General features: G+C 50.6%; 1 protein-coding gene across 1 annotated transcript in view; it reads right to left on the reverse strand.

Annotated features, from left to right (window-relative positions):
• The window catches only part of LOC119974300 (glutamate receptor ionotropic, kainate 5-like), a 268,585-nt gene that overhangs the window by 173,965 nt on the left and 72,323 nt on the right, over positions 1-22,297 (reverse strand). The window contains exon 4 of the mRNA XM_038813072.1: positions 9,293-9,458. Coding sequence (XP_038669000.1) covers positions 9,293-9,458 — 166 coding nt within the window. The remainder of the gene's footprint in view (positions 1-9,292; positions 9,459-22,297) is intronic.

The raw sequence follows: 22,297 nt of genomic DNA on the forward strand, positions 1-22,297 counted from the left end.
GGCGCTCACACAGCCAGACAGGCGCTCACACAGCCAGACAGGCGCTCACACAGCCAGACAGGCACTCACACAGCCAGACTGGTACACACACAGCCAGACAGGTACACACACAGCCAGACAGGTACACACACAGCCAGACAGGCACTCACACAGCCAGACAGGCACTCACACAGCCAGACAGGCACGCACACAGCCAGACAGGCACGCACACAGCCAGACAGGCACGCACACAGCCAGACAGGCCCGCACACAGCCAGACAGGCACGCACACAGCCAGACAGGCACGCACACAGCCAGACAGGCACGCACACAGCCAGACAGGGACGCACACAGCCAGACAGGCACGCATACAGCCAGACAGGCCCGCACACAGCCAGACAGGCGCGCACACAGCCAGACAGGCGCGCACACAGCCAGACAGGCGCACACACAGCCAGACAGGCGCACACACAGCCAGACAGGCGCACACACAGCCAGACAGGCGCACACACAGCCAGACAGGAGCGCACACAGCCAGACAGGCCCGCATACAGCCAGACAGGAGCGCACACAGCCAGACAGGCACGTACACAGCCAGACAGGCACGCACACAGCCAGACAGGCGCGCACACAGCCAGACAGGTGCGCACACAGCCAGACAGGCCCGCACACAGCCAGACAGGCCCGCACACAGCCAGACAGGCGCGCACACAGCCAGACAGGCGCGCACACAGCCAGACAGGCGCACACACAGCCAGACAGGCGCACACACAGCCAGACAGGCCCGCACACAGCCAGACAGGCCCGCACACAGCCAGACAGGCCCGCACACAGCCAGACAGGCACACACAGCCAGACAGGTGCGCACACAGCCAGACAGGCGCACACACAGCCAGACAGGCACACACACAGCCAGACAGGCACACACACAGCCAGACAGGCTCACACACAGCCAGTCAGGTACACACACAGCCAGACAGGCACTCACACAGCCAGACAGGCACTCACACAACCAGACAGGCACTCACACAGCCAGACAGGCACGCACACAGCCAGACAGGCACGCACACAGCCAGACAGGCGCGCACACAGCCAGACAGGCGCGCACACAGCCAGACAGGCGCGCACACAGCCAGACAGGCGCACACACAGCCAGACAGGCGCACACACAGCCAGACAGGCGCACACACAGCCAGACAGGAGCGCACACAGCCAGACAGGAGCGCACACAGCCAGACAGGCACGTACACAGCCAGACAGGCACGCACACAGCCAGACAGGTGCGCACACAGCCAGACAGGTGCGCACACAGCCAGACAGGCCCGCACACAGCCAGACAGGCCCGCACACAGCCAGACAGGCCCGCACACAGCCAGACAGGCACACACAGCCAGACAGGTGCGCACACAGCCAGACAGGTGCGCACACAGCCAGACAGGCGCACACACAGCCAGACAGGCACACACACAGCCAGACAGGCACACACACAGCCAGACAGGCACACACACAGCCAGACAGGCACTCACACAGCCAGACAGGCACTCACACAGCCAGACAGGCACTCACACAACCAGACAGGCACTCACACAGCTAGACAGGCACTCACACAGCCAGACAGGCACTCACACAGCCACTCATACAGCCAGACAGGCACGCACACAGCCAGGCAGGCACACACAGCCAGACAGGTGTGCACACAGCCAGACAGGCACTCACACAGCCAGACAGGCGCTCACACAGCCAGACAGGCGCTCACAGCCAGACAGGCACTCACACAACCAGACAGGCACTCACACAGCCAGACAGGCACACACACAGCCAGACAGGCGCGCACACAGCCAGAGAGGTGTGCACACAGCCGGACAGGCACTCACACAGCCAGACAGGCACTCACACAGCTAGACAGGCGCGCACACAGCCAGACAGGCACTCACACAGACAGACAGGCACTCACACAGCCAGACAGGTGTGCACACAGACTGACATATGCGCACCCAGAGGGACAGGAAGGCACATAGACAGCCAGGCACGCGCACACAGCCAGGCAGGCATGCGCAGACAGAGAGGTCGCGCACACACAGACAAGCACAGACAAACAGACTCACACACACATTGCATAAGTGCACACAGAAAAAGAGATACACAGACACACTCACAGGCAGACACACACTCACAGGCAGGCAGACACACACGCACAGGCAGGCAGACACATACACACACAGGCAAACACACACAGGCAGACACACACGCACAGGCAGGCAGACACACACACACACAGGCAAACACACACAGGCAGACACACACGCACAGGCAGGCAGACACACACACGCACAGGCAAACACACACAGGCAGACACACACGCACAGGCAGGCAGACACACGCACAGGCAGGCAGAGACACACGCACAGGCAGGCAGACACATACACACACAGGCAAACACACACAGGCAGACACACACTCACAGGCAGGCAGACACATACACACACAGGCAGACACACACAGGCAGACAGACTCATACACACACAGGCAAACACACACAGGCAGACACACACAGGCAGACACACACACACAGGCAGGCAGACACATACACACACAGGCAAACACACACACACACACATACACACAGGCAGGCAGACACACACACACACACACACAGGCAGGCAGACACACACGCACAGGCAGGCAGACACATACACACACAGGCAAACACACACAGGCAGGCAGACACATACACACACAGGCAAACACACACAGGCAGGCAGACACATACACACACAGGCAACACACACAGGCAGGCAGACACATACACACACAGGCAAACACACACAGGCAGGCAGACACATACACACACAGGCAAACACACACAGGCAGGCAGACACATACACACACAGGCAAACACACACAGGCAGGCAGACACATACACACACAGGCAAACACACACAGGCAGGCAGACACATACACACACAGGCAAACACACACAGGCAGGCAGACACATACACACACAGGCAAACACACACAGGCAGACAGACACATACACACACAGGCAGACACACACAGGCAGACACACACAGCTCTGATGCCTTCAATGTTTATCTCAACGTATTACTGTTCTCCTAAATCTAGTCTTAAGAAACGAATGTACCATGTGGTTACTCAATCGACTCTGACCAATTGGTGCCTTGTGTCTTGTACAGTAAATAAGCCAAGATATTATATAATTATAATAATTCGACATGTGGGACTTCCGGTGGCGTGCGCGAGCGGAGTGGTCACACTGGAGAGAAGCTCCCTGCCAGTCTGCGGCATTTTCCGGGGGTTTCTGCATGGTTTCGCCGGTCAGCATTTCTTCGGCCATTGGGGCCTGAGGGACGGGCGCCGGTTTGGGCCGGTTTGGAACCGGTGGGGATCCCCGTGACCGGAGGAGCTGGGGTATCGAGCCTGAAGCAAGTGGCAGGGGAGGAGCGTGGCCTGAGACGAGGCTTGAATCCAGCGTGAATGTAGAGGGGGAGCAGCGCACACCAGGTGGCCCCCCTGCTGAAAATGAATGTTTGAAGTCCGGTCCCGGGGAAGAGATTTTTTTGAACGTTGATTTTTGAATTTTTATTTTATTTAAAATCATTATTCATTTATCTCGAGATTGAAGAAAGAAGGAGAAAAATACTGAGAGGTAAAAGGATGCCAAAACAGCTGTGAAGAAGGGAGGAAACGAGGGTTTGCGGCCAAAGGAGAGGACAAGTAAAAGCGCTGACAAGATGGCGGATTCCGGAACGCGTGGTGGGGCCGCATTGCTTACAGTGGAAAGGATGACTGAGGAGAAGCAGTTTGTAAGGCACATGTAGGCGTTGAGGAAGGAGATGGCGGTCGCACTGAGATCATTGGTGGAGGAGGCAATCGCCCCGGTGAGGGTGGATGTGGCAACGACACGGCCGAGGTCAGGGAACAGGGTGAAAAGGTGAAGTAAGTGGAGGAGGCCGTGTCGCTGCACAGCGACCAGCTCACCTCGATGAGGGACAAGCTGCAGAGGGTGGTGGAGGTCAACAGAGGATTCTAAGCAAAGCTCGAGGATTTGGAGAACCGTTTGAGGCGGCACAATCTGAGAATTGTGGGTTTGCCCGAAGGGGCAGAGGGGTCAAGGCCAACTGTGTACTTTGCTAAGAAGCTGGCAGAGTTGATGGGGGAGGGTGAAGGCCCCTCCCGATACGAACTGGACCGAATTCATTGGTCATTAAGGCCAAAAGCCAAAGTCAATGAGCCGCCGAGAGCAGTAATTATCTGCTTCCATCAGTACCACGTGAAGGAGAAGGTGTTAAGCTAGGCGAAGCAGAAGTGGGAGGTGCACTGGGATGAAGCTAGAGTTTGGATTTACCAGGACTTGCCGGTGGAGTTGGCAAAGAGACGAGCGGCGCTAAGCCGAGTTAAGGTGGCACTGTACAAGGGATTGCGATTTGGTATGCTATACCCGGCAAAGCTGAGGGTGACGTATAACACCAAAGATTTATATTTTGAAACGGTGGAGGTGGCTGTGGCGTTCATGAAAGCAGACGGCTTGGGACAGACTGAGGAGTGGAGCTGGAAGAGAGATCGTGGACTGTGATTGGGGAGCTGGAAAATGTATCAATGTTTTAACTTTCTTTTCGCTGACCTGTATTGTAACTTACTTAACTTCACATTGTTATAGAGTTTACGTTTTTGTTTGGTTTAATTGGCATTCTTCGTTGCGATTATTATTTGTCATTTTATTGAGTTGCATTGGTTGGATTGATGTTCTTTTTCCTCTGGGACTGGGTGGGAGGGGACGGTTAGCCTTGTGGGGGTGGGCCACCCGCACGAGCTAACCAAAGTCGGCTAGTCAACGGAGGTGAGGTGGGAGGAGGGCTGTGGATATTGAAGCCTGGTTAGTAGGTTTCAATGGGCCTATGAGGCAAACGGGGGGAGGGGGGGGATCAATACTGGGTGGGATTATTTCGAGAGGAATACAGGGGGGATTCTGGGAGGGGGGGGAAGGGGTTCGATGTTAATAATGGATAGGGGTGGGTCAGGCTCATGGGGCAGGGCCCGATGGTATGAGGATGGTGGATAAGAAGGGTGGTGAGAGACCCCCAGTTAGTCACGTGGAATGTGAGAGGGCTATGAGGTCAAGGGTGACTGTGCATCTTAAAAGTTTGAAAGCCGATGTAGCAATGCTGCAGGAGACTCACCTGAGGGTGAAGGATTGTGGAAGTCACCACTGTTGTATTAGATTGTATATATTGGTATTACAGTAAGGCCCCTGTACTACAGGTATGGGGGTAGATCCCTGCCTGCTGGCTCCACCCAGTAGGCAGAGTATAAATATGTGTGCTCTCCGAACAGCAGCCATTTCGCAGCTGCTGTAGGAGGCCACACATCTGTGTAATAAAGCCTCGATTACATTCTACTCTTATCTCGTAATTGATAATCCATCAAGGATCAAGTGAGACTTAAAAAGGACTGGGTTAGTCAGGTGTTTCAGATCAAGGGGGTAGATATGTGATTGTGACAGGGGCACCGGAGGGGAGATTAGTGGCGCTGGTAGGTGTATATGGTCCCAATTGGGGTGATTTGGGATTCGGAAGAAGGTGTTTGGGGCCATCCCTGCCTTGGACACACATAAACTTATAGTTTGGGGGGGGGGGGGGAGAGAGACTGGAATTTGATGCAGGAGCCAAAATTGGACAGGTCACGGACGCGCTCGCTGGTCCCGTCCGGGGTGGGGGGGGGGGGGGGGGGGGGGGGGGGGTGCGCAAAGGCGCTGGCTGGGCTAATGGTGGAAATGGGAGAGGCGGACCCTTGGAGGTTTCTGCACCCGAGAGAGTGGGAGTACTCGTTTTTCTCAGGGGTCCATAAGATGTACTCCTTGATCGACTTTTTCATAGTGGGTAAGGCGCTGCTGGCTGGGGTTAAATTGCATTATCAGATCATGCTCTGCATTGGGTGGATATGGTACTGGAGAAGGGGATGTGAAAAATCATAGAATTTTGGACACTAAGTGCAATTTATCATGGCCAATCCACCCAACCTGCACATCTTTGGACTGTGGGAGGACACCGGAGCACCCGGAGGAAACCCACACACACACGGGGAGGATGTGCAGACTCCGCACAGACAGTGACCCAAGCCGAAATCGAACCTGGGACCCTGGAGCTGTGAAGCAATTGTGCGATCCATAATGCTACCGTGCTGCCCTTAAGAAGAAATTAATCTACACTCCATTATTCTACCCTAATCCATGTACCTATCCAATAGCCGCTTGAATGTCCCTAACGTTTCCGACTCAACTACTTCCACAGGCAGTGCATTCCATGCCCCCACCTACTCTCTGGGTAAAGAACCTACCTCTGACACCCCCCCCTATATCTTCCACCATTCACCTTGAATTTATGTCCCCTTGTAATGGTTTGTTCCACCTGGGGAAAATGTCTCTGACTGTCTACTCTATCTATTCCCCTGATCATCTTATAAACCACTATCAAGACGCCCCTCATCCTTCTGCATTCTAATGAGAAAAGGCCGAGCACGCTCAACCTTTCCTCGTAAGACCTACTCTCCATTCCAGGCAACATCCTGGTAAATCTCCTTTTGCACCTTTTCCCAAAGCTTCTACATCCTTCCTAAAATGAGGTGACCAGAACTGCACACAGTACTCCAAATGTGGCCTGACCAAGGTTTTGTACAGCTGCATCATCACCTCACGGCTCTTAAATTCAATCCCTCTGCTAATGAACGCTAGCACACCATAGGCCTTCTTCACAGCTCTATCCACTTGAGTGGCAACTTTCAAAGATCTATGAACACAGACCCAAAGATCTCTCTGCCCCTCCACGTTGCCAAGAACCCTACCGTTAACCCTGTATTCCGCATTCATATTTGTCCTTCCAAAATGGACAACCTCACACTTGTCAGGGTTAAACTCCATCTGCCACTTCTCAGCCCAGCTCTGCATCCTATCTATGTCTCTTTGAAGCCGACAACAGCCCTCCTCACTATCCACAACTCCACCAATCTTCGTATCATCTGCAAATTTACTGACCCACCCTTCAACTCCCTCATCCAAGTCATTAAATAAAATCACAAACAGCAGAGGACCCATAACTGATCCCTGCAGTACGCCACTGGTAACTGGGCTCCAGGCTGAATATTTGCCATCCACCACCACTCTCTGTCTTCTATCGGTTAGCCAGTTCGTTATCCAACTGGCCAGATTTCCCACTATCCCATGCCTCCTTACTTTCTGCATAAGCCTACCATGGGGAACCTTATCAAATGCCTTACTAAAATCCATGTACACTACATCCACTGCTTTACCTTCATCCACATGCTTGGTCACCTCCTCAAAGAAGTCAATAAGATTTGTAAGGCAAGACCTACCCCTCACAAATCCATGCTGACTATCCCTAATCAAGCAGTGTCTTTCCAGATGCTCAGAAATCCTATCCCTCAGTACCCTTTCCATTACTTTGCCTACCAACGAAGTAAGACTAACTGGCCTGTAATTCCCAGGGTTATCCCTAGTCCCTCTTTTGAACATGGGCACGACATTCGCCACTCTCCGATCCTCTGGTACCACCCCTGTTGACAGCGAGGACGAAAAAATCATTGCCAACGGCTCTGCAATTTTATTTCTTGCTTCCCATAGAATCCTTGGATATATCCCGTCAGGCCCGGGGGTCTTATCTATCCTCAAGTTTTTCAAAACGCCCAACACATCTTCCTTCCTAACAAGTATCTACTCGAGCTTACCAGTCTGTTTCACACTGTCCTCTCCAACAATATGGCCCCTCTCGTTTCTAAATACTGAAGAAAAATACTTGTTCAAGACCTCTCCCATCTCTTCAGACACAATACACAATCTCCCGCTACTGTGCTTGATCGGACCTACCCTCGCTCTAGTCATTCTCATATTTCTCACATATGTGTAAAAGGCCTTGGGGTTTTCCTTGATCCTACCCGCCAAAGATTTTTCATGCCCTCTCTTAGCTCTCCTAATCCCTTTCTTCAGTTCCTTCCTGGCTATCTTGTATCCCTCCAGCGCCCTGTCTGAACCTTGTTTCTTCAGCCTTACATAAGTCTCCTTCTTCCTCTTAACAAGACATTCAACCTCTCTTGTCAACCATGGTTCCCTCACTCGACCATCTCTTCCCTGCCTGACAGGGACATCCATATCAAAAACACGCAGTACCTGTTCCTTGAACAAGTTCCACATTTCACTTGTGTCCTTCCCTGACAGCCTATGTTCTCAACTTATGCACTTCAATTCTTGTCTGACAGCATTGTATTTACCCTTCCCCCAATTGTAAACCTTGCCCTGTTGCACGCACCTATCTATTACTAAAGTGAAAGTCACAGAATTGTGGTCACTACCTCCAAAATGCTCCCCCACTAACAAATCTATCATCTGCCCTGGTTCATTACCAAGTACCAAATCCAATATGGCCTCCCCTCTGGTCGGACAATCTACATACTGTGTTAGAAAAGCTTCCTGGACACACTGCACAAACACCACCCCATCCAAACTATTTGCTCTAAAGAGTTTCCTACTCAATGTTTGGGAAGCTGAAGTCACCCATGACTACTACCCTGTGACTTCTGCACATTTCCAAAATCTGTATCCCAATCTGTTCCTCCACATCTCTGCTGCTATTGGGGGGCCTGTAGAAAACTCCCAACTGCTCCTTTCCTATTCTTAACTTCAACCCATATTACCTCAGTAGGCAGATCCCGCTCGGATGTGACAGGGTGTACGCTGAGGGGATATGACAGGGTGCATGCTGAGAGAGAGTAAGACTCTGGTGGAGGGGAAGACATGATGGGAGCACAAATTCAAATTCGGGGAGGTGGACTATCTTGTACTCGACACAATGGGAGAGAGGAAGCTGTGGGTGATATGTGGCTGTGCATGAAGGGCAGGAGGTTTTTAGGAGGAAGCGGTGCTGGTGGCAAGGAGAAGAGACAGAGAGTTCCTGTGATGTGGATTGAAATCGGCAAGGAATGTAGAAATGGGAAACCAATGGGAAAATGCTGGAAAATCTCAGCAGGTCTGCCAGCACCTGGGCGGAGACAAAACAGCTAAGCTTTGACAAAGGGTCATCTGGACTCGAAACGTTAGCTCAACTCATTCCCTACACATACTGCCAGACCTGCTGAGATTTTCCAGCAATTTCAGATTCCAGCATTCGCAGCAATTTGTTTTTATTAAGGTAGGAATGGGAGTGTGGATGGAGGCAGACGGGAGAGATGGTTGAATTTAGCCTATAGTGTGTGTTTAAACAGAGCCAGGAGCATTTTACGTCCTTACACTCGGCTTTGGCACAGACCAGGCTGGTGGAGGGACAGTTGGAGAACCTTAGGATGCTGCCCACAGCCAGACTTATGTCTTCGTTACTTGGATACAGGCTGATTGAAGCAAATCTCAGATATTGTAACTTCGGCGTCTCCTCAGGACCGACCTTAATGTGAGGAATCTACAGATGAGAGAAGGAGAGGTTAGAGTGAGGTCAATTCTGTCTCAGTTACACTCTTCCAAATCAAAATGCTCAATCTTAATCCATCACAATGCCAAAATTAACCCCAAACACAACTTAACCATCACATTTCACAGCGAGTCATCCAAAATCAAATTCACCCTCATTCTAAATCCAACACCTTCTCACGCTCGCCCCGTCCCAGACACCTCACCCTCGCCCCGTCCCACACACTGCACCCTCGCCCCGTCCCAGACACCTCACCCTCGCCCCGTCCCAGACACCTCACCCTCGCCCCGTCCCACACACTGCACCCTCGCCCCGTCCCACACACTGCACCCTCGCCCCGTCCCAGACACCTCACCCTCGCCCCGTCTCAGACACCGCACCCTCGCCCCGTCCCAGACACCGCACCCTCGCCCCGTCCCAGACACAGCACCCTCGCCCCGTCCCAGACACCTCACCTTCGCCCCGTCCCAGACACCTGCACCCTCGCCCCGTCCCAGACACCTCACCCTCGCCCCGTCCCAGACACCTCACCCTCGCCCCGTCCCAGACACTGCACCCTCGCCCCGTCCCAGACACCTCACCCACGCCCCCGTCCCAGACACCTCACCCTCGCCCCGTCCCAGACACCGCACCCTCGCCCCGTCCCAGACACCTCACCCTCGCCCCGTCCCAGACACCTCACCCTCGCCCCGTCCCAGACACCTCACCCTCGCCCAGTCCCAGACACCGCACCCTCGCCCCGTCCCAGACACCTCACCCTCGCCCCGTCCCAGACACCTCACCCTCGCCCCGTCCCAGACACCGCACCCTCGCCCTTTCCCAGACACCTCACCCTTCGCCCCGTCCCAGACACCTCACCCTCGCCCCGTCCCAGACACCGCACCCTCGCCCCGTCCCAGACACCTCACCCTCGCCCCGTCCCAGACACCTCACCCTCGCCCCGTCCCAGACACAGCACCCTCGCCACCGTCCCAGACACCTCACCCTCGCCCCGTCCCAGACACCTCACCCTCGCCCCGTCCCAGACACCGCACCCTCGCCCCGTCCCAGACACCTCACCCTCGCCCGTCCCAGACACCGCACCCTCGCCCCGTCCCAGACACCTCACCCTCGCCCCGTCCCAGACACCGCACCCTCGCCCCGTCCCAGACACCTCACCCTCGCCCCGTCCCAGACACCGCACACTCGCCCCGTCCCAGACACCTCACCCGCGCCCCGTCCCAGACACCTCACCCTCGCCCCGTCCCAGACACCTCATCCTCGCCCAGTCCCAGACACCTCACCCTCGCCCCGACCCAGACACCGCACCCCTCGCCCCGTCCCAGACACCTCACCCTCGCCCCGTCCCAGACACCTCACCCTCGCCCCGTCCCAGACACCTCACCCTCTCCCCGTCCCAGACACTGCACCCTCGCCCCGTCCCAGACACCTCACCCCGTCCCAGACACCTCACCCTTGCCCCGTCCCAGACACCTCACCCTCTCCCCGTCCCAGACACCTCACCCTCGCCCCGTCCCAGACACCTCACCCTCGCCCCGTCCCACACACTGCACCCTCGCCCCGTCCCAGACACCGCACCCTCGCCCCGTCCCAGACACTGCACCCTCGCCCCGTCCCAGACACCTGCACCCTCGCCCCGTCCCAGACACCTCACCCTCGCCCCGTCCCAGACACCTCACCCTCGCCCCGTCCCAGACACCTCACCCTCGCCCCATCCCAGACACCTCACCCTCGCCCCGTCCCAGACACCGCACCCTCGCCCCGTCCCAGACACCGCACCCTCACCCCGTCCCAGACACCTCACCCTCGCCCCGTCCCAGACACCGCACCCTCGCCCCGTCCCAGACACCGCACCCTCGCCCCGTCCCAGACACAGCACCCTCGCCCCGTCCCAGACACAGCACCCTCGCCCCGTCCCAGACACCTCACCCTCGCCCCGTCCCAGACACCTCACCCTCGCCCCGTCCCAGACACCGCACCCTCGCCCCGTCCCAGACACAGCACCCTCGCCCCGTCCCAGACACCTCACCCTCGCCCCGTCCCAGACACCTCACCCTCGCCCCGTCCCAGACACTGCACCCTCGCCCCGTCCCACACACTGCACCCTCGCCCGGTCCCACACACCGCACCCTCGCCCCGTCCCAGACACTGCACCCTCGCCCAGTCCCAGACACCTCACCCTCGCCCCGTCCCAGACACCTCACCCTCGCCCCGTCCCAGACACCGCACCCTCGCCCCGTCCCAGACACCTCACCCTCGCCCCGTCCCAGACACCTCACCCTCGCCCCGTCCCAGACACCTCACCCTCCCCCCGTCCCAGACACCTCACCCTCGCCCGTCCCAGACACTGCACCCTCGCCCCGTCCCAGACACCTCACCCTCGCCCCGTCCCAGACACCTCACCCTCGCCCCGTCCCAGACACCGCACCCTCGCCCTGTCCCAGACACCGCACCCTCGCCCCGTCCCAGACACCTCACCCTCGCCCCGTCCCAGACACCGCACCCTCGTCCCGTCCCAGACACCGCACCCTCGCCCCGTCCCACACACTGCACCCTCGCCCCGTCCCACACACCGCACCCTCGCCCCGTCCCACACACTGCACCCTCGCCCCGTCCCAGACACCTCACCCTCGCCCCGTCCCAGACACTGCACCCTCGCCCCGTCCCAGACACTGCACCCTCACCCCGTCCCGGACACCTCACCCTCGCCCCGTCCCAGACACCTCACCCTCGCCCCGTCCCAGACACCTCACCCTCGCCCCGTCCCAGACACCTCACCCTCGCCCCGTCCCAGACACCTCGCCCCGTCCCAGACACCTCACCCTCGCCTCGTCCCACACACCGCACCCTCGCCCCGTCCCAGACACCTCACCCGCGCCCCGTCCCAGACACAGCACCCTCGCCCCGTCCCAGACACTGCACCCTCGCCCCATCCCAGACACTGCACCCTCGCCCCATCCCAGACACAGCACACTCGCCCCGTCCCAGACACTGCACCCTCGCCCCATCCCAGACACCGCACCCTCGCCCCGTCCCAGACACCTCACACTCGCCCCGTCCCAGACACCGCACCCTCGCCCCGACCCAGACACCTCACCCTCGCCCCGTCCCAGACACCTCACCCTCGCCCCATCCCAGACCCCTCGCCCCGTCCCAGACACCTCACCCTCGCTCCGTCCCAGACACCTCACCCTCGCCCCGTCCCAGACACCTCACCCTCGCTCCGTCCCAGAAACTGCACCCTCGCCCCGTCCCAGACACCTCACCCTCGCTCCGTCCCAGACACCTCACCCTCGCTCCGTCCCAGACACCTCACCCTCGCCCCGTCCCAGAAACTGCACCCTCGCCCCGTCCCAGACACCTCACCCTCGCCCCGTCCCAGACACCTCACCCTCGCCCCGTCCCAGACACTGCACCCTCGCCCCGTCCCAGACACCTCACCCCTCGCCCCGTCCCAGACACCTCACCCTCGCTCCGTCCCAGACACCTCACCCTCGCTCCGTCCCAGACACCTCACCCTCGCCCCGTCCCAGACACCTCACCCTCGCCCCGTCCCAGACACCTCTCCCTCGCCCCGTCCCAGGCACCTCACCCTCGCCCCGTCCCAGACACCTCACCCTCGCCCCGTCCCAGACACCTGCACCCTCGCCCCGTCCCAGACACCTCACCCTCGCCCTGTCCCAGTCACCTCACCCTCGCCCCGTCCCAGACACCTCACCCTCGCCCCGTCCCAGACACCTCACCCTCGCCCCGTCCCAGACACTGCGCCTCCCCTTTTATTTCATCGCAGACACTGTCCCCTCCCCCACACCCTATCCCAACCACCGGCCCTGCCCCTCGCACCATCTCCCTTGCCCTTTCCCAGACCGTCCCTTACCCCTGCCTCATCCCCTGCATGGACATTGCCCCCTTCGTCTCACCCTGACCCACACACACCCCCTCCCCCTGGGCACGCCCCAGACATGCCACCTTCACCTGGCCCCTTCACAGACCCTATCCGTCCCCCTTGTCCCATCCCAGGCATGGGTCCTACGCGTGGTCCTGTTCTACTCACGCCCTATCCCAGAAACACCCCAAAACCATCACTCTTTCCAAGATACACCCATTCACCCTCACCCTATCCCAGAGACTAGCCCTCAGACATCCTATCCCTGACACACAGCCTCACCGTATCCCAGAAACAGTCCCTCACCGTATCTCAGCAAAACAGCCCCTCACCCGATCACATAAGAACATAAGAACATAAGAACATAAGAACTAGGAGCAGGAGTAGGCCATCTGGCCCCTCGAGCCTGCTCCGCCATTCAATGAGATCATGGCTGATCTTTTGTGGACTCAGCTCCACTTTCCGGCCCGAACACCATAACCCTTAATCCCTTTATTCTTCAAAAAACTATCTATCTTTACCTTAAAAACATGTAATGAAGGAGCCTCAACTGCTTCACTGGGCAAGGAATTCCATAGATTCACAACCCTTTGGGTGAAGAAGTTCCTCCTAAACTCAGTTCTAAATCTACTTCCCCTTATTTTGAGGCTATGCCCCCTAGTTCTGCTGTCACCCGCCAGTGGAAACAACCTGCCCGCATCTATCCTATCTATTCCCTTCATAATTTTAAATGTTTCTATAAGATCCCCCCTCATCCTTCTAAATTCCAACGAGTACAGTCCCAGTCTACTCAACCTCTCCTCATAATCCAACCCCTTCAGCTCTGGGATTAACCTAGTGAATCTCCTCTGCACACCCTCCAGCGCCAGTACGTCCTTTCTCAAGTAAGGAGACCAAAACTGAACACAATACTCCAGGTGTGGCCGCACTAACACCTTATACAATTGCAACATAACCTCCCTAGTCTTAAACTCCATCCCTCTAGCAATGAAGGACAAAATTCCATTTGCCTTCTTAATCACCTGTTGCACTTGTAAACCAACCTTCTGTGACTCATGCACTAGCACACCCAAGTCTCTCTGAACAGCGGCATGCTTTAATATTTTATCGTTTAAATAATAATCCCGTTTGCTGTTATTCCTACCAAAATGGATAACCTCACATTTGTCAACATTGTATTCCATCTGCCAGACCCGAGCCCATTCACTTAACCTATCCAAATCCCTCTGCAGACTTCCAGTATCCTCTGCACTTTTCGCTTTACCACTCATCTTAGTGTCATCTGCAAACTTGGACACATTGCCCTTGGTCCCCAACTCCAAATCATCAATGTATGGAGTTCACAGACACCACCCCTCACCCCATCCTATCCCAGAATCACCCAGTCACCCTATCTCATAAACACCCCATCACCCTATCCCAGAGACACCCCCACATCTATCCCAGTAACCAAGAAGGTGGATGAGGGCAGTGCAGTTGACGTTGTCTACATGGATTTTAGCAAGGCCTTTGACAAGGTACCGATCGCATGGTAGGTTGATGCATGAGGTTAACTCTCACGGAATCCAGGGCGAGATAGTCAACTGGATAGAAAATTGGCTTGACGAGAAGATAAAGGGTGGTTATCATAGAATTTACAGTGCAGAAGGAGGCCATTCAGCCCATCGAGTCTGCACCGGCTCTTGGAAAGAGCACCCTACCCAAGTCCACACCACCACCCTATCCCCATAACCCAGTAACCCCACCCAACACTAAGGGCAATTTTGGACACGAGGAGCAATTTATCATGGCCAATCCACCTAACCTGCACATCTTTGGACTGTGGGAGGAAACCGGAGCACCCGGAGGAAACCCACGCAGACACGGGGAGGATGTGCAGGCTTCGCACAGACAGTGACCCAAGCCGGAATCGAACCTGGGACCCTGGAGCTGTGAAGCGATTGTGCTATCCACAATGCTACCGTGCTGCCCCTGTGGATGGTTGTTTTTCAAACTGGATGCCTGTGACCAATAGTGGACCCAGCACCATCCCTGAGGCACACTGTTATTTGTTATTTATACTAATGATTTGGATGAGAATGTAGGAGTCATGGTTAGTAAGTTTGTAGACGACACCAAGATTGATGGCATAGTGGATAGTGAAGAATGTTGTATAAGATTGCAAGAGGATCTTGACCAATTGGGTCAGTTGGATGATGGATGGCAGATGGAATTTAATTTAGATAAATGAGAGGTGATGCATTTTGGTAGATCAAATCAGGGCAGGACCTACTCAGTTAATGGTCGGGAGTTGGGGTGAGTTACCCCAAGAGATCTAGGGGTATAGGTTCATAGCTCCTTGAAGGTGGATTCGCAGGTGGACAGGGTGGCGAAGAAGGCATTCAGCATGCTGGGTTTTATTGGTCAGAATATTGAATACAGGAGTTGGGACATCTTGTTCAAGTTGTACAAGACATTGATAAGACCACACATGGAGTACTGTGTTCAGTTCTGGTCACCCTATTATAGGAAGGATATTGTTAAACTAGAAAGAGTGCAGAAGAGATTTAGGAAGATGCTACCGGAACCTGATGGTCTGAGTTATAAGGTGGGGCTGGATAGACTGGGACATTTTTCCCTGGAGTGTCGGAGGCTTAGGGTGATCTCATAGAAGTCTATGAAATAATGAGGCGCATAGATCAGGTAGATAGTCAACATCTTTTCCCAAACTTGGTTTGTTCTCACTGGAACGACGGAGGTTGAGGGGCGACCTGATAGAGGTCTACAAAATTATGAGGGGCATAGACAGAGTCGACAGTCAGAGGCTTTTTCCCAGGGTAGAGGGGTCAATTACTATGGGGCATAGGTTTAAGATGCGAGGGGCAAGGTTTAGAGTAGATGTACACAGAGGGTAGTGGGTGCCTGGAACTCGCTGCCGGAGGAGGTGGTGGAAGCAGGGACGATAGTGATGTTTAAGGGGCATCTTGACAAATGCATGAATAGGATGGGAATAGAGGTATACGGTCCCCGGAAGAGTAAAAGATTTTAGTTAAGACGGGCAGCATGCTCGGCACGGGCTTGGAGGGCTGAAGGGCCTGTTCCTGTGCTGTACTTTTCTTTGTTCTTTTGTTCTTTAAACACCCCCGCACCGTTTCCAAGAAATAGTCCCTCAGCCCATCCCAGAAACATGTTCCTCACCCTATCCCAGAAACCCCCTCACCCTATCCCAGAAACAGGCCCTCACCCTATTCCAGAAAGACATCCTTGCATTGAAGTTATCCCAGAAATGCCATCTGACCCTATCCAAGAAACGGGTCATCACCCTCAATTGGGGCATTATTAAAAGGGACATAGATTGTTGGGTCAGTGATAAAAGGGACATTGATTATTGGGTCTTTGATTAAAAGGGACATAGACTATTGGGTATTTGATTAAAAGGGACATGATTATTGGGTATTTGATAAAAGGGACATAGACTATTGGATATTTGATTAAAAGGGACATTGATTATTGGGTATTTGATAAAAGGGACATAGATTGTTGGGTCAGTGATAAAAGGGACATTGATTATTGGGTCTTTGATTAAAAGGGACATTGATTATTGGGTCTTTGATTAAAAGGGACATGATTATTGGGTCAGTGATAAAAGGGACATTGATTATTGGATATTTGATAAATGGGACATTGACTATTGGCTATTTGATAAAAGGGACACTGCTTATTGGGTCAGTGATAAAAGGGACATTGACTATTGGGTCAGTGATAAAAGGGACATTGATTATTGGGTATTTGATAAAAGGGACATAGATTGTTGGGTCAGTGATAAAAGGGACATTGATTATTGGGTCTTTGACTAAAAGGGACATGATTATTGGGTATTTGATAAAAGGGACATGATTATTGGGTATTTGATAAAAGGGACATAGACTATTGGATATTTGATTAAAAGGGACATTGATTATTGGGTCAGTGATAAAAGGGACATTGATTATTGGATATTTGATAAAAGGGACATTGTCTATTGGGTCAGTGATAAAAGGCACATTGATTATTGGGTATTTGATAAAAGGGACATTGACTATTGGGTCAGTGAAAAAAGGGACATATACTATTGGGTCAGTGATAAAAGGGACATTGATTATTGGATCAGTGATAAAAGGGACATTGATTATTGGGTCAGTGATAAAAGGGACATTGATTATTGGGTCAGTGATAAAAGGGACATTGATTATTGGATATTTGATAAATGGGACATTGACTATTGGCTATTTGATAAAAGGGACACTGCTTATTGGGTCAGTGATAAAAGGGGCATTGATTATTGGGTATTTGATAAAAGGGACATTGCTTATTGGTTGAGTGAAAAAAGGGACATAGACTATTGGGTTAGTGATAAAAGGGACATTGATTATTGGGTCAGTGATAAAAGGGACATTGATTATTGGGTCAGTGATAAAAGGGACATTGATTATTGGGTCAATGATAAAAGGGGCATTGATTATTGGGTCAGTGATAAAAGGGACATTGATTATTGGATATTTGATAAATGGGACATTGACTATTGGCTATTTGATAAAAGGGACATTGCTTATTGGGTCAGTGATAAAAGGGACATTGACTATTGGGTTAGTGATAAAAGGGACATTGATTATTGGGTATTTGATAAAAGGGACATTGCTTATTGGGCCAGTGATAAAAGGGACATTGACTAATGGGTCAGTGATAAAAGGGACATTGATTATGGGGTCAGTGATAAAAGGGACATTGACTATTGGGTCAGTGATAAAAGGGTCATTGATTATTGAGTCAGTGATAAAAGAAACATTTATTATTGGATATTTGATAAATGGGACATTGATTATTGGGTATTTGATAAAAGGGACATTGACTATTGGGTCAGTGATAAAAGGGACATTGACTATTGGGTCAGTGATAAAAGGGACATTGACTATTGGGCATTTGATAAATGGACATTGATTATTGGGTATTTGATAAAATGGACATTGATTATTGGGTCAGTGATAAAAGGGACATTGATTATTGCGTATTTGATAAAAGAGACATTGATTATTGGGTCAGTGATAAAAGGGACATTGACTATTGGGTCAGTGATAAAAGGGTCATTGATTATTGAGTCAGTGATAAAAGAAACATTTATTATTGGATATTTGATAAATGGGACATTGATTATTGGGTATTTGATAAAAGGGACATTGACTATTGGGTCAGTGATAAAAGGGACATTGACTATTGGGCATTTGATAAATGGACATTGATTATTGGGTATTTGATAAAATGGACATTGATTATTGGGTCAGTGATAAAAGGGACATTGATTATTGCGTATTTGATAAAAGAGACATTGATTATTGGGTCAGTGATAAAAGGGACATTGATTATTGGGTATTTGATAAAAGAGACATTGATTATTGGGTCAGTGATAAAAGGGACATCGACTATTGGGCCAGTGATAAAAGGGACATTGGCTATTGGGTCAGTGATAAAAGGGACATTGATTATTGGGTATTTGATAAAAGGCACATTGATTATTGGGTATTTGATAAAAAGGACATTGATTATGGGGTAAGTGAAAAAAGGGACATAGACTATTGGGTTAGTGATAAAAGGGACATTGATTATTGGGTCAGTGATAAAAGGGACATTGATTATTGGGTCAGTGATAAAAGGGACATTGATTATTGGGTCAATGATAAAAGGGGCATTGATTATTGGGTCAGTGATAAAAGGGACATTGATTATTGGATATTTGATAAATGGGACATTGACTATTGGCTATTTGATAAAAGGGACATTGCTTATTGGGTCAGTGATAAAAGGGACATTGACTATTGGGTTAGTGATAAAAGGGACATTGATTATTGGGTATTTGATAAAAGGGACATTGCTTATTGGGCCAGTGATAAAAGGGACATTGACTAATGGGTCAGTGATAAAAGGGACATTGATTATGGGGTCAGTGATAAAAGGGACATTGACTATTGGGTCAGTGATAAAAGGGTCATTGATTATTGAGTCAGTGATAAAAGAAACATTTATTATTGGATATTTGATAAATGGGACATTGATTATTGGGTATTTGATAAAAGGGACATTGACTATTGGGTCAGTGATAAAAGGGACATTGACTATTGGGTCAGTGATAAAAGGGACATTGACTATTGGGCATTTGATAAATGGACATTGATTATTGGGTATTTGATAAAATGGACATTGATTATTGGGTCAGTGATAAAAGGGACATTGATTATTGCGTATTTGATAAAAGAGACATTGATTATTGGGTCAGTGATAAAAGGGACATTGACTATTGGGTCAGTGATAAAAGGGTCATTGATTATTGAGTCAGTGATAAAAGAAACATTTATTATTGGATATTTGATAAATGGGACATTGATTATTGGGTATTTGATAAAAGGGACATTGACTATTGGGTCAGTGATAAAAGGGACATTGACTATTGGGCATTTGATAAAAGGGACATTGATTATTGGGTATTTGATAAAAGGGACATTGATTATTGGGTCAGTGATAAAAGGGACATTGATTATTGCGTATTTGATAAAAGAGACATTGATTATTGGGTCAGTGATAAAAGGGACATTGATTATTGGGTATTTGATAAAAGAGACATTGATTATTGGGTCAGTGATAAAAGGGACATCGACTATTGGGCCAGTGATAAAAGGGACATTGGCTATTGGGTCAGTGATAAAAGGGACATTGATTATTGGGTATTTGATAAAAGGCACATTGATTATTGGGTATTTGATAAAAAGGACATTGATTATGGGGTAAGTGAAAAAAGGGACATAGACTATTGGGTTAGTGATAAAAGGGACATTGATTACTGGGTATTAGATAAAAGGGACATTAATTATTGGGTCAGTGATAAAAGGGACATTGACTGTTGGGTCAGTGATAAAAGGGACATAGACTATTGGGTCAGTGATAAAAGGGACATTGTCTATTGGGTATTTGATAAAAGGGACATTGATTATTGGGTATTTGATAAAAGGCACATTGATTATTGGGTATTTGATAAAAGGGACATTGACTATTGGGTCAGTGAAAAAAGGGACATATACTATTGGGTCAGTGATAAAAGGGACATTGATTATTGGGTATTTGATAAAAGGCACATAGATTATTGGGTCAGTGATAAAAGGGACATTGATTATTGGGTATTTGATAAAAGGCACATTGACTATTGGCTATTTGATAAAAGGCACATTGATTATTGGGTATTTGATAAAAGGCACATTGATTATTGGATATTTGATAAAAGGACATTGACTATTGGATCAGTGAAAAAACGGACATAGACTATTGGGTCAGTGATAAAAGGGACATTGATTATTGGGTATTTGATAAAAGGAACATTGATTATTGGGTCAGTGATAAAAGGGACATTGATTATTGGGTATTTGATAAAAGGAACATTGATTATTGGGTCAGTGATAAAAGGGACATTGATTATTGGGAATTTGATAAAGGGTACATTGATTATTGGATATTTGATAAAAGGGACATTGATTATTGGGTCAGTGATAAAAGGGACATTGATTATTGGATATTTGATAAAAGGGACATTGACTATTGGCTATTTGATAAAAGGGACATTGCTTATTGGGTCAGTGATAAAAGGGACATTGACTATTGGGTCAGTGATAAAAGGGACATTGACTATTGGGTCAGTGATGAAAGGGACATTGTCTATTGGGTCAGTGATAAAAGGGACATTGATTATTGGGTCAGTGATAAAAGGGACATTGACGATTGGGTCAGTGATAAAAGGGACATTGACTATTGGGTATTTGATAAAAGGGACATTGACTATTGGGTCAGTGAAAAAAGGGACATTGATTATTGGGTATTTGATAAAAGGCACATTGACTATTGGCTATTTGATAAAAGGCACATTGATTATTGGGTATTTGATAAAAGGCACATTGATTATTGGATATTTGATAAAATGACATTGACTATTGGATCTGTGAAAAAACGGACATAGACTATTGGGTCAGTGATAAAAGGGACATTGATTATTGGGTATTTGATAAAAGGAACATTGATTATTGGATATTTGATAAAAAGGGACATTGACTATTGGGTATTTGATAAAAGGCACATTGATTATTGGGTCAGTGATAAAAGGGACATTGATTATTGGGTATTTGATAAAAGGGACATTGACTATTGGGTCAGTAATAAAAGGGATATTGATTATTGGCTATTTGAGAAAAGGGACATTGATTATTGGGTATTTGATGAAAGGGACATTGATTATTGGATATTTGATAAAAGGACATTGACTATTGGATCAGTGAAAAAACGGACATAGACTATTGGGTCAGTGATAAAAGGGACATAGATTATTGGGTATTTGATAAAAGGGACATTTATTATTGGGTCAGTGATAAAAGGGACATTGATTATTGGGTATTTGATAAAAGGGGCATTGATTATTGGGTCAGTGATAAAAGGGACATTGATTATTGGGTATTTTATAAAGAGGACATTGATTATTGGATGTTTGATAAAAGGGACATTGATTATTGGGTCAGTGATAAAAGGGACATTGACTATTGGGTCAGTGATAGGGGCCTCACGGTAGCATGGTGGTTAGCATCAATGCTTCACAGCTCCAGGGTCCCAGGTTCGATTCCCGGCTGGGTCACTGTCTGTGTGGAGTCTGCACGTCCTCCCCGTGTGTGCGTGGGTTTCCTCCGGGTGCTCCGGTTTCCTCCCACAGTCCAAAGATGTGCGGGTTAGGTGGATTGGCCATGCTAAATTGCCCGTAGTGTAAGGTTAATGGGGGGATTGTTGGGTTACGGGTATACGGGTTACGTGGGTTTAAGTAGGGTGATCATTGCTCGGCACAACATCGAGGGCCGAAGGGCCTGTTCTGTGCTGTACTGTTCTATGTTCTATGTTCTATGATAAA

This window comes from Scyliorhinus canicula, chromosome 12, assembly GCF_902713615.1.
Source record: "Scyliorhinus canicula chromosome 12, sScyCan1.1, whole genome shotgun sequence".
Lineage (NCBI taxonomy): Eukaryota > Metazoa > Chordata > Chondrichthyes > Carcharhiniformes > Scyliorhinidae > Scyliorhinus > Scyliorhinus canicula.